The sequence below is a fragment of the Strix aluco genome, chromosome 5 (assembly GCF_031877795.1).
Source record: "Strix aluco isolate bStrAlu1 chromosome 5, bStrAlu1.hap1, whole genome shotgun sequence".
Taxonomy (NCBI): domain Eukaryota; kingdom Metazoa; phylum Chordata; class Aves; order Strigiformes; family Strigidae; genus Strix; species Strix aluco.
The window spans coordinates 7,636,711-7,650,562 of NC_133935.1; the positions used below are offsets into that span (position 1 = coordinate 7,636,711).

General features: G+C 41.7%; 1 protein-coding gene across 1 annotated transcript in view; it reads left to right on the top strand.

Annotated features, from left to right (window-relative positions):
• LOC141924004 (ovostatin-like) overlaps nt 1–13,704 on the top strand; it is a 30,319-nt gene extending 16,615 nt beyond the window's left edge. The window contains exons 20-34 of the mRNA XM_074825811.1: nt 667–788; nt 1,450–1,501; nt 1,820–1,903; nt 2,870–3,046; nt 3,357–3,438; nt 4,300–4,456; nt 4,610–4,684; nt 5,976–6,141; nt 6,758–6,978; nt 7,422–7,637; nt 7,778–7,902; nt 8,097–8,187; nt 10,658–10,729; nt 11,966–12,068; nt 13,058–13,704. Of these exons, the coding sequence (XP_074681912.1) occupies nt 667–788; nt 1,450–1,501; nt 1,820–1,903; nt 2,870–3,046; nt 3,357–3,438; nt 4,300–4,456; nt 4,610–4,684; nt 5,976–6,141; nt 6,758–6,978; nt 7,422–7,637; nt 7,778–7,902; nt 8,097–8,187; nt 10,658–10,729; nt 11,966–12,068; nt 13,058–13,110 (1,796 nt within the window). The 3' untranslated portion in view covers nt 13,111–13,704. The remainder of the gene's footprint in view (nt 1–666; nt 789–1,449; nt 1,502–1,819; nt 1,904–2,869; nt 3,047–3,356; nt 3,439–4,299; nt 4,457–4,609; nt 4,685–5,975; nt 6,142–6,757; nt 6,979–7,421; nt 7,638–7,777; nt 7,903–8,096; nt 8,188–10,657; nt 10,730–11,965; nt 12,069–13,057) is intronic.
• Nucleotides 13,705–13,852: the final 148 nt, after the last annotated feature.

Sequence of the window (13,852 nt, forward strand, 5' to 3'; positions counted from 1 at the left end):
ACCACAGATGGACCTTTTTTTTAAAAGCTTCTTTCTAAAACCCTGTAGTTGGTATGACTGATTTCCTTCAAACTCACCGAGAAAGATGCAAGTTATAGTAAGACAAAAACTGGATATGTATTGAAATAATACTGCAGAGCTGAAAAAAAAAAGAAAGCTGATGTTTCTCACTAGTAACTGATAATAGTGCATTTTGTTCCAAGTAAAAAACTCCTTTGGGTTTCTGGTTTGCAATGATTGCAGGGGTGAAGTGAGTAATGCCTGCAAAGCCGCTCGCTTCAGGGTTGCTCCTCAGTGTTGTCCCTCAGCTAACAAATTCTGCCTGAAGGAAAAAAGCAGCAGAGCTATAACTATTGCAACATTGCCCTAGGCCAGAGAAAACTCATCCTCAGCACAAGGCTAAGAGGAGGTGGAAACTGATAATGAGTACTGTCAGTTTTTTGGTGAGGATCACCCCTATTTCATTCCTCATGCTAGGCCCCCAGGCAACCACTTCTTCCCACTAGCGGACAGATGTGGAGCCTTCATGAAATTTGTTTCTATTGAGCTGCCTTCAGAGAATACATTTCTCAGCAGTGCATCAGCCTAAAAGAGGCAGTGAAAAGCAGGGGTAACTGTAGACATGGAAAATAACTTTTTTTCTTGGGCTGGTGCATGGCTTTCCAGGTGAGGTGAAATTCACTATTACTGCTGAGGCCAAACTGGATACTGAAGGTACTGGAAAAAGCACATACCCAGAAGAGAAGACAATTCGCAGGGACACCCTGATTCAAACCCTACTTGTTGAGGTACGGTAGGAAATCTGCATGTGCTTTCTGCTTTGTGGAAACTGCAATTCCTATAGCTGTGGGTTAGAAGCAGTTAGCTAGTGTGAGAAGGCAAGGCAGATGACACAGATGGATCTGTGTTCAGTAGGCTTCTCCATGTGAAAATGAGAGTGTAAATCACAATGATCGGGGGCATCCACTGTCCTCCTGCCACTGTCTCCTTCAGACCACAATCATACCTGCCCTGATAACCCACAGATATCAGTAGAGATGTAGCCAGAAGGGAAAAGATTCCATACCTTACCTGTAAGTGCCTTTAGCCTGTGACTCTAATACTGGGGAGGGGGGTGGAGGGCAGATATAAAAGAAAAAGGATTTATCCTGAGCATCATAAAGCAGCAGCCACATTGGATTAGTTGGTCAGAGTCCCTCTCAGAGCTGGAAATGTCTGTTTTATAACTGCTTTCTAAGAAGGAAGGTGCTCTGGACAGGTTGTTGGGTAAAAGAGGGAGCCATGGACCAAGAGATATTCTAGTGGAGATAGGATAGGACTGGGTACAAGGGGTTCACTGTCTGGATAGCCACATCCACATACTGGTTTACACCGTTAAATTGTCACGGTTTCATGGTGATGTTATACACTTTTCTTCTTCTTCCCGACAACTTCTCTGCAATCAAACAGCCTGAAGGTATTAAAAAGGAATTGACTCAGAGCTCCCTCGTCTGTACGAAAGGTAAGGCAACTTCATTCCTTCCTTCCTTCCAGGGAGTGAGTCAGTCAGTCAGTCAGTCCAGGAACTGCTTCACTGTCTTGTAGGTTTTGTCCTACAAAACCAGAGACCCTTCCAGGGGAGGAAAGAGGGTCCCAGGGTCAAGGTGCTGGGCTACTCTTTAGGATTTTCAGAGATATCTTTGACTCATTGGTCAAGCCTCTGCAGCATTTTCTTTACCTGGGCTGCAGATCATAACAGTCACTGTAGTAATGCTTACAAATTGAAGACTTCTGGAAAAAAGATGACTTTAACAATTTTCGTTGTTACATTTTCTTTCAGGCATAACGATTTCTGAACCTGTGTCTCTCAGCCTGCCAAGCAATCTAGTGCAAGGATCAGCCAGAGCTTATTTTTCTGTCGTTGGTAAGTTCAGTACTTAGACTAAAACCAAAACTAAGTGGCATCTCTCTTGTGCTGCACCAAGTGCCATTATGTATACATGTGCAAAACTAATGCAAAGTTGAGGAAATACTTAATCTTGATTTTAGAGGAAATGATTCCTACTTTGCAAAATGGCAGTGAAAGACAAAAGTTGCTCAGAATTCTCTCATATCAAAAGAGGACAAAATAGTCAAATTATTTCAATTTATATTGCATTTCAGATTATACTGCACTGTTCTGTATAGTAAAACAGTTAATTCAGCTGGAAAGTAAGATAAGGCAGACTTCTTTGAAAAAAATTTTGATTTCTTGAAAAAAAGACTTCCAAACCTTGCTGACTGCGTAATTTCAAATTTATGCTTTTGCATAATGAAAAACATTTGTCAGTCAATAGGTTCCCACAGACTAAGACTTTCAGGTCCCGATCAACTCTACTAATCTTAAAGTCATTACCAAGACTGAAAATTCTGTTCAGATAAAATTTTTTGAGGTTCTGAACTCAGATTGCTTTCTAAACAGTTGTTTTGCATGCCTGGGTCAGCGTGAGGTGTGCTGATACTGTGCAATACAGCATCTGTAGCCCTTCACCATCATACCCCACACATCATTCTCACATGTACTCACAAGATGGGAAGCAGGTTGTAAAGGGCAGGGAAGTCTAACACTTCTAAGGGTTCATAGCTCTTTCGCAGAACCCATGCTAGCCAGTATTGGTGCTCAGTTTTTTCTCAAATTTGCAGTTTCTCCCAGGTGTTCAGCATCAAAATAAAAAAAAAAAAAATGGGGGCATTTCAGTCTTTCTTCTAAGCTGTGTCTTTGGTCACTGTGACTACTCTATATTGGTCATTGCCCTTGGGTTCGTAATAAGGTAATACAAAATAATGTATAATGTTGTGTAATAAAAACATATTTGAACTGATCTGACCTCTTATATCTTTCATTCTTCAGGAGATATTTTGGGTACAGCCCTGAGGAACATGGAGAACCTCCTCCATATGCCTTATGGCTGTGGAGAACAGAACATGGCCTTGTTCACACCCAACATCTATGTCCTGGATTATCTGAATAAGACTGGGCAGCTGACTGAAGAGATTAGAGTCAAGGGTACTGGATATTTATCCACAGGTGAGAGGCTTTCAGACTTTTCCATCTAATGTTGTGAATTGTGTGCAATGAACTCTAAAGCTCTACATGGTGAACACTGATCTCTGAATTCTAGCACCACATTTATTGCATAGGAGGAGGCAATGCCAGCACCCCAAAGAAGTATGTTGTACTTCCAGGAGCAAAAGCAGCTAGAATTCATAGTAGCTGACATTCACCAGACATACATTACTCAATATTGAATCCAAAGTCTTACTGCTTCAGTTGAATGAACAGCAGAACCAGTCCTTTTCTGCAATTAGAAAATACATCTTCGTTATTTTGTTTTCAGGGTACCAAAAACAGCTATCATACAAACACCGGGATGGATCCTACAGCTCCTTTGGGAGACGAGATAAGGAAGGGAGTGTATGGTAAGTGATGACACTTGCTATTTCCCTAATGCAGGATCTTTAGGCTTTGAAAAATGATTAAAGTATTAAGTGATTCTTATTTTTAATAGAATAAATGGACATAGCTCACTTAATTTGGATCCCCAAGTAAAGGAGAGATTAATTAACTGGAGAGAGTGCAACTCAAGGATGACAAGATGATTGGGAGCTGGAGTACGTAATGTTCAAGGGGAGGCTGAAGGAACTGGGTTTGTTCAGCCTGTAGAAGAGGAGGCTAGGTAAAGCTTTCTGCTGCCTAGATGCAGACTGTAGAAAAGACAGAGTCAGACTCTTGCCAATGTTTGTCCTTACTCAAGTTGCAACAGGGAATATACTCCAGCTGGGTAGAAGGAAGAAAAATCTTCAGCAGAAGGCTGCAAAACTGAGCCAAATGACTAGAGAGGATGTGGATATCCCTATCCCTGGAGATTTTCGCAACATGATCAGACAAGAGACTCAGCAACCTGAAAGAGCGTTGAAGTTGATCCTAGTTTAAGCAGGTGGTTGGACTGGAGACTTCCAGACATCCCTTCCCACCTAGTTAATTTAATAATTCTGTTAATTAAGATTAGAAGTTACTATCATTAATCATCAAGCTGTGTCTATACTTTACCCCTGCTCTGAAAGAATGGTTTCAGCACAGCAATGCAGAAACCTCATGTCAGTTTTCAATAACAGGATTTTAACTTTCTTATTTATTAAAAACTTACAAAATACTTGTTTCTTTTGCCTCAGACATTATGGAGTTCATTTTGTGTCATTTTCTATGCACATCCAGTTGCTGGTAAACCTTGCTGGTCTTGCTCACCCCTTACCTGCTTTCTGTTTCGGGTTCACCTGCAGGCTCACTGCCTTTGTGTACAAGTCATTTGCACAAGCCAGACGCTACATCTACATTGATGAGAATGTCCAGTCTCGAACTTTGATCTGGCTGGCAAGTAAGCAGAAGTCAGATGGCTGCTTTGAAAATGTCGGGTCACATTTCAACAATGCTTTGAAGGTAACTGAAACAAATACAGTCCCAAACTTCCAGTTCTGCCAGAAATTACTGCTGATCTCAAAACTAACTGGAATCTGAACTATGAATTAATTGATATTTCGTTTATTTCTAGGACATCTGTACTGACCTGTTCTTTGCTTGTTTTTTCTTCAGGGTGAAGAAGAAGGTGAATACTCACTCACAGCCTACGTCGTGGCAGCATTGCTGGAGGCTGGACACTCTGCTGCGGTAGGTATTTGATGCTGCTATTAGTCCAGTCAGACCTTTGTCAAACAGTGCACAAGTCATAGTCCTCACATCCGTATTTTTTAACAATGTGGTAAATACGGACTGTAGGACAGTAGGGTCAGCTGAGGAAATCTGTTTCCAGAACCGTATCATTGCCATAACTATTTGATGAGTGTTACAAATCAGTTATGTATCCAGTTCCTATAGAATTTAAAAAAACCCTGAAGAATCCAGTTATGTTAAACAGTGGTACTCTATGTAGGTGCAAAATGCATACTGAACTTGCCCATTCCATCCAGAGTCCAGTTTGGAATTTTCTCTGAATTTGCCCAGTCCAAAATCCAAGCTATACAAATCTTCAGTCCTACAAACTCTCTGTGCATTTAGATCCAAGCTGTGTTTCTATTTCCCTATGTTGTTGTTAATAATGGAAGGAAATGATGAGCTGCTGGGTGAAATACTAGGCACAGGGGAATAAGGACCGAGTTCTGTTCTCTGTAATATACTTCCTGCATATCCTTGAGACCCTGGGTTTTGGCTGGCTTTGTTCTCTGTAAAATGGGGAAGACAAGAATTGTTCCAAATCTGACAAACATGTTCTAGGCATGCTGAATTTTGAAGGTTCCTCAGATACTGTGGTATGGGGCGCCATTTAAGTACCTGAGATCAGCAGGATAAAAAAATTGTGCAGAATCAAATAGTTCTTCAGCAACATTAATTTAGTTCCCAATATTTTCATAAGAAGCTCCAAAGCCTGCTGCTACATCTATGGGTGAAGCTGCATAGACAGCACATGGTTAGTAGTGTGCTGGCAATGTCTGAGCTGAAATAGAGCTCCCAGAGATAGTCTGTAAGTCTTAAAGGGCTGAAGAGTTATCTTAATAACTATAGCTAGCAAGCAAGTAATAACATCCATTTGACAGATCCTGCTTCATCATGAGGTCTCAATAGACTTTACATAGTTCTGTAAAAATGATCTACATTTTAGACCTAAACCAACCAAGGGACAAAGGATTCACTTGCATAAGGTCATCTTGCAAGTCAGGAAAAGAACCAGTGCTCTGTTAGTCTGGCCATGCTGCCTCTAAGTAAATGCAGAAAGAAGAAAACACCACTGGAAGGGCATTTTTTACAGGGTATACACTGTAGGCCTATAAACATGCCATCAGTCATGTATATTTTTAGCATGAAGGGTCAGTGGTGGCAGCTTAAGCAGTGATGGAAGTATTTAAAGAGAAGCTGAGACACAAATCCAAGTAGCTGACAACCCCACCATGTTTTGTATTACTAGCATCCTGTCGTTAAGAGTGGCATGAACTGTTTGGAGACTGCATGGGGCAATGGTGTCCACAGTCTGTATAACCAGGCCCTCTTTGCCTATGCTTATGGCTTAGCTGACAAAGAGGAAAGATACCAATTCTTCCTTGAGAAGCTGGACAAGACAGCTACCAGAGATGGTAAGTGCAGTATGGCCATGATACAGGCAATACAGCTGATGGAATGGCCTGTGGTATGATCTAAGCTATTCCGATGTACAGTTTTCACATTCGTGTTTCTCCCTTCCCATTTCATGCCTGCTATGCTACTGAATTCATCACTGTGGACTTCTCTGTCCATCTCTTTTGGCTTCACAAAAGATTGAGCTGTTGCCTGATTTTCTTAGAATTATGAAATAATTCTTCCAGACCCCTGGAAGTCTCAGTCCAAGGTAGGGGAAGATTGTACCTAATCTCCTCATTAGCCTCCTCTTCTACATGCTGAAGAAACCCAGTTCCCTTGACTGTCACGTGCTCCAGTCTGCAACTCCCTTAGCATCCCTCTGCTGCACTGTCTCCACTTCAACTCCTCTTTGACTTATACAGCCCTCTTTTATTAATTCCCTTTCCATCCCTTCCTCTTTTCTTTTCCATCCTGGAACTAAAACTTATCCAGTTCAGGACACTGATGGCTGAAAAAACTTTTGGGTAAAGGCAAAGGGAATTGTATGCCTATCCATCTCCCATGTGATACTGTAGTGAATTAACCAGCAAGTAATTTTTCCATGCTTTTTACACCCCACCTTTCTGTTTTCAGGTGGTTCAGTTCATTGGCAGAGAGAAAAGAAGCCACCAGCAGAACATTTCCCTGTCTTCTATTCCCGTGCTGCTTCTGCTGAGATTGAAATGACCAGCTATGTGCTCCTGGCTTTGCTCAACAAAGCCAAACGCACTCCAGAAGACTTATCTTACATTTCTCGCATTGTGCGCTGGCTTGTCAAACAACAGAACCCATACGGCGGTTTCTCCTCCAGCCAGGTAACAACTGGGTCTGGTAAAAAGAAAGCTTCTGGGAGCAGTCCAGTCTGCAAGCTGGATCTCGATAGTACGATATATCTTCCTGACAACATATTTGTTTGAATAATATTTGACAAATGGTGCTCACATAAGTCTTCTTGTCAGAGCACATCATGCTTTTCCTAGGCAGCTTCATAGATATTTTACTTTCAGGAAATGGGAATTACCTGAGTTTCAAGTTGGCAGTAGACAGCCGTCGCTGTTGACCCAGCATTATCCCAGGTTTCCTGGGATAATTCAGATCTATTGCCCCAGAACTTGTACATTGTATACTTAGCTCTTTGCAAGTCCCCCTCCATTTATAAGCACTGACAAAGAGTTAGGAAAACAGGACCTGTGCTAATCTCATGCACCATCTTACAGCTGGGTACGTGTCTAATTAGGTATCATGTTTTTCTTTTCAGGACACTGTTGTTGCTCTCCAAGCTTTAGCCCAGTATGGATATCTCACCTTCTCTAAAAAAAGTCTTAACACAGTCAAAGTCAACTTCATGGAGTACCCCAGTAAGACTTTCCAGGTGAATGACAAGAACCGCTTTTTACTGCAGCAGACTTCATTACCCACTATTCCAGGGAATTACAGTGTCAAAGTGAATGGCACTGGCTGTGTCTATCTGCAGGTAAGCAAGCTGGAAACTCAGCACCACCCCTCTGAGAACTAAGCAGGGGGTCCTCCATACCTCATTCCTCTCCATAGCTCATGCCAAAACCACAAAATCCTGTAAGTCTGTGACCACCTCAAGCTTCCCATCTCTTTTAGACCACCCTGAGATACAACGTCCATTTGCCAAAAAAAGTTGCAGGATTTTCTCTCTCTGTACGACCAGCCAATGTATCCTGTACAAGCAACTTCCCACCGAAGTTTGACCTTGTCATCTCTGCCAGGTAACTTCCACTTATTGACCTATCCTCTTGCATCCACAGTTTGGTAAAGCATCCAAGAAAGGATTTAAGTACAGGCAGTTAACTGCTACTGTGCTACTGCAGGAAGACAAACAGGATCACTGGGAGCTGAAAATGTCATTCCCTGGTCTCCTCTCCATTTGCAGACCAGACTAACAGAACTTTTCTCATTTTAGTTACACAGGAAACCGCAAAGTCTCCAATATGGCCATTATTGACGTGAAGATGCTCTCAGGTTTTGTTCCTGTAAGATCTTCCCTGAAAAAGGTAAAGAATGGGAGAAAAGTGAATGGTAAACCCTGAAAACATAGGAAGTTGATAAAAATAGTCTCTGATTAACAAATAAGAGCCCCATGGGAATTCTGCAAAGTCTCTGGGTGTAGCCTTCTGTCATATACACCATGTCTCAGACTTTCAGCTGTTCATCAGTTGTAGAAAAATCTGTTAGGAGTTGCCAAATCCAGCAGCCCAACAGAGGTGAGACTGCTGCAGCTTCATATCCCCAGCTTCAGCCAACAGCAAGACTAAGTGTGTATTCCCGACAGACAGACATGCACACTATAGATACAGATATAGATCTAGATACACACGCACACAGCTGGCCATACAGATCAGCAGAGGCAAAAAAGGCAGCACTTACACAAACACAAATAGCTCAAACGGCCTTATCCTGTTCCCCTTTCTGGCTGATCAGACTGAAAGCTGATTTGTGGAAAAGATAAATATATATATATTTATATGTATACACATGCACATGCATACATGCAAATACACAATGTGGATCCCTCTGGTAGCTGACCTGAGACACTCAGTCTGCCCCTGGATCCCTGTTGTACCCAGTCACTGGCACCTGGACATATGCACCCTTGAGGCTGCAGCCCACTCTGGTGGCTGGAACTGAGCCCCCCAGCACCCACATATATGCATGCTGGGTACCTCCAGTAACCAGCCTTAGACATGCAGTCTCTGCCACAGCTGGGCTGGGCTTGGATCCCCTGGTCTCCCAGTTGCCTCATGCAGACAGATACAGGCACACAAACACACACAAATGAGTTTCCACTAGCTGGCCCAGCCCAATAGCCTAACCAGTATCTGCTCCCAAGACCTTATGGTCTCTCCAGTAACAGGCCTAGGCTTCCTGGTCCCTCTGGTACCTGACTCAGATCCTCTGGTATCTTTAAGATTTGGCCCAGACTTATGTCTGCTTCAGTAGCCGGCTGCCAAGCCACCTAACTCACTCACCAGCTAGTCCAGCTTTATATTCACTAGTGACCACACACAACAAGCCTGAAGTTTGGTTTCTCAAGGCGCTAGCACCCCAGACACACAGTTCCTGTGATCTATGGTCCTCTCTTCAAGTGGCTGGCATGCCATACATGCACATGTACACAGAACAGAGAGCCCCTCAGCCAGGAAAACAGTCAGGAACCAGATTTTAGTAAGAAGGCAGGGAGAGACTGTGGTGACCAAGTGCAGGGCATGGCTGGAGAAGTGCACTGACCAGCAACCTCTTTACATGCAAACAGCCTCTTTTATCCCATTTTTTCCCAACTGGACTTTATCCCTAAATATCCTGTAATAACTCTTTCTTGAGTCCCAGCATCCCATACTCAGCCCTGTGCCCCTGCAGGCACCATTCTACTGGAGTTTGTAAGGTGATCCAGCGATACTCTGCTGTTGACTTACCTGATGGGTCTCACTCCCCCAAAATGGGGCAGGTCACTGCCCTGTGGCAGCCCTGAGGGGTGCTCCAGTGGCTCTGCTCAGGTTACTCAGGTTCCCCTGTGCTCCTCAGTGCTTTTATGTATGAGTCTTTAATCACACAATGTAACAGCATCTATGCAAGAAATATTTCTGCCATAGCTGAATTGCTCAAATGGGCATTTTGCAATGTTATCCCTTTGACATGGTTATTTCTTCCTCTACAGCACAGTTTACCAAGCAAAGAAAAAGTCGGTATTGCTCTTCCTTTACTGCCCAGGAATTTGGTCATGGTGATGACAGTGCTGGGGAGAGCACTGTTAAGCACCTCGTTGCAGTTCCTAGTGCAATTTAAGTTCTGCAGCAGATGCATTAGCTTCAAGCCATGAGCTATAATCTTCAAGTAGTTAAAAAAAAAAAAAGGCAATTCATCGTAGAGTCTGCTCATAGCTTGGTGCGTTTATAATCATTCAACATTCAGGCCTGAATTTCTTTTTTGGCTAGAAGTGTATGAAATTCATAACTTTTCTCTGGAAGACTTTTCCATTGAGATGTTACACTGTTTGGCATCCTACTGCTCTTTAAATGTATTTGGGAAAAAATAGCTGATTTTTAACGCTTGAAATATTTTGGATTTGTGTGTTTTTTATAGCGGAATAATTTTGCTCATATGCTTTTCTAAAATTCTTTTACAACTTTTGTTCTTTAAAATATACAATGGACTAGCAAATAAGCCAGCTTGAGTTGCAGAAATTGTCGTTTAATTGTAAATTCTCATTGAAATGAGAGCGCATTTAGGTTAATGGTAAAAGTAACATGCACTAAAGCTGGCTAGTAAAACTCTTTATTATCGTGATCGGTTTGCACTTGTCATGAAAATACTCAACTTGTATTTCTTATTTGGCCACGAGATGTCGGGGTGGCACCAGAGGAGCATGACAGCCACTTTAAAAGTATTTTTCTATCGAATAGTTATTTGTAAGTCTCCTTGGCAAGTCTCCTATGCTAACATTGCTATCATTTGCCTTATTTAAAGCTTCAGTATGAAAATTCTGTTGTGGATCGTGTAGACATCAAAAACAACCATATCCTCTTCTACCTTCAGAAGGTAAGTTTGGAAAGTTTCTTTTTGGTTTTATTAAATTGGAAGTTTAAAACAGGTTCCCAGATAAAAAAAAAAAAAATCTCATTAATAGAAGATTAACAATACACGTCTTAAAGGTGTAAAGGGACTTCACGCAGTCCAGCATCAAATGGATATACACAGTAGTTGTAGTCTACAGTGAAGACATATGCATTTATTGCTTTTTGTGAAGAATGCTGTATGATTAAATAACATTTCACAAACATAGGTAAGTTGCATTCCATATTGCAAAAGTTCCCAGTCTACATAATATTCCTCGCCTTTAAGTCATGCTACTCATCAGTTGATATGTGAGTGTTTTACAGGGAGTCAGTATGATCCCCTCCCTTTTAGAGAGATTTCTGTATGAAATGAATAGTCCTCCCACATCGATGACATTAATAAAGGGAATGAGAAAGAAGATGAAAATCCAAACACAAGGGATCTTAAAATACCAAGAAGGGAAAGAGAGAGGAAGCAAAAAGAAATAGTAATGATACCTACCTCCCAAACAGTAATTTTTATTAGTTGATCTCCAAGGATCCAATAAGGAAGATTGGAGTCAGTATTCTGAATTCACAGAGAAGCTGAGATGTTGGGATGTGAAAAGTTTACCCACCAGGGCACCAGTGATGCAGAAAGTTCTCCAGATGCCCTGTCCATGGCTCCATCCCTATAAAGAGGTCAGCAAGGTAAAAACAAGGACAAAGAGTCCCAGGCATGTAAGAAAAAGCTTGAGAAACTGAGAAAGATGAGTAAGGAGGAGAGTTTGGGACATTTGGCTGCAAGAGTGTGGAATGAGGAAGAGAACCACAGGGGAGGATGGAGATCTTGAGTTCAAAGTGATTAAAGAGAGAAAAATGAGAAGATTCATGCAGATGCTGAAGGTGATTTTAGATGGGAAAAGACAAGGAAAGAAACTAACAGCAACTGGATGAATGCTGGTGCTGAAAGCCACAGTAACCAGGGAATGGTTGGGGTAACTGGCAGTGGAAGTACGAAGAGAAAGAAAGAAAAGAGCACACAGTTTTAGCAAGAAAACATTTAACAACAGATTTTAAACAATTATCTGATTTGACATCAAGTTTCCAGTCTGGAGAGAACTGTAGGATGGCACTTAGTCACCCAGTCTGACCCAGAAATGTATCTGTTCAACCTTGGCCTCCAGGGTAGATATGAAAAGAGAGAGTCTGATGCATTTTCCTGTCTTGCCATTTCCAGGTCTCCCAGAAGGAAATCAACTTCTCCTTCAGTGTGGAGCAAAGCCTGCCTGTCTCAGATATAAAACCAGTGCCAGTACATATGTATGATTACTATGAAACAGGTAGGTGACCTCAGTAGACTTGAGCAATATCTCTGAAATCAAAGTTTTGATCTCAGCTTTTACAAGGTGCGGTTAGTGGATTTTCCCTTGCTCTCTCTGTGCAAACTTCTCTTCTCTTTTCCTTTGCTGCCTTTGTTTCTCAGGAGAGACAAGTGGAGAGCAAGCTAGGAACTCTGCTGCTTTTGATTACTAGAATGCAAAGGGTTTGCAGAGCATAGACAGTTTCTGCCCCCTGTCTTTTCATTTCTTGCTACATTTCAGTATAAAGTAGATTAGAAAGTGATACGTTAGGGGTTGCTTTCTTATGAACTACATACAGAAAGAAGTTTGTTTCCACTTTCTTTCCACAGTTTGAACATGATGGTTAAAATCAATAACTCAAAAGCAGCAGTATTCCTGACTTCCCTGATCTGAGTTATCTCATGTTTTTGCTTTATATTGCTGTAGTAAGCTGCAGTCAAAGAACTCTTTCTTAGTAGAATTTAAATACTTAATTAGAATGACAGTCCCACTGAACACAAGAGGAGTTTAAGCACCTAACTAGAAAATTAAATGCCTGACCACCTTTCTTGATCTGACTTTAAGTAACTACAATTGCATCAGACATTACCCACTCATGCAACTGATGTTTTCAAAACTGTGGCTCAGGTTCCCCTGTCCTTTTCTCAAGCTTGGCACAACCTTTGGGAACAGCATCCTAGAAAATTAGCAGCAGTAGCCAGAGAATTGACCCTGGAGTGCATGTTCTGCCACCTGATCCACATCTTGCATGGTCACAGCAATAGTGTGTCCTGACAAACACAGCCAGAGAGGTGCATTGGGGTCTGACTGTGCACCCCTCCAGCTGCGTGCCTTGACAACTGGAAGACTACCACAAAATCTATCAAATGTTTTCTGGTTCATAATGTATTAATCACAGGTGCACATAGATTGGGGTCAGAATGATTTCTCACTCTCATGCAAATGTCATCTTCCTTTCTTCTTTCCAGATGAATATGCCCTTACAGAATACAAAACACCCTGCTCCCCGCCTTCCAACTGAAATCAGATATGTGCCAGAAGACGTAATGGTTCAAAAGGTATCAGGCAAGCATTTGTAGAGGAAGAAGAGGATAAGAGACTTGGTTGTTTCTGGAAGGGCAATGAAAAGCACGTAGAAGAATGAGGAATAAACAAATTCCAAATTGCAGAGATCAGAATGACCCATTCTGGCCCACATTTCCAAAGAGCTTGGGGTCAGTGTGGATCAGAAATTTCAGATAAAGTGCTTTTCCTAACAAGGGAGATACTGTGTAATTGTTAACCCTGACCATCCATCATTTTGGAAACTCATGACATATATTCCAGTGGGAGCTTTGTGTAAAGGTAAACTCCTGAAACGTGTGTTCTTGACCACAGATTCCTCTTCAGAAGCCCAAGATTAGGAGAATAATCTGCTGCTGTTGCTGCTGCTTCTATAGATATTATTTGTTTTGGTCTTTCCATTTATCCTGAAGGAAGATTCTGAAGAAATTACTTTGATCCTCACCTTTTTCAGTGATTGAACTGAATCATTTATGGAAGTCGGAATTATAGTCACAGAAAGACAACTTTTATATATTTTTTGCCTCTATTTAGAAAGAAATATTTTCTTCAGATTAACTTCTCATATTTTACTGCTCTTTGTAATAAAACCTTCTGATTGGCAATGCTATTTGTCCCAGTCTCCACTCCTTGTTGTATCTAGAACTGGGTGCTGTGAGGTATTTCATAAGCTAAAAAATTCATACCTTGGACAGGTCAGT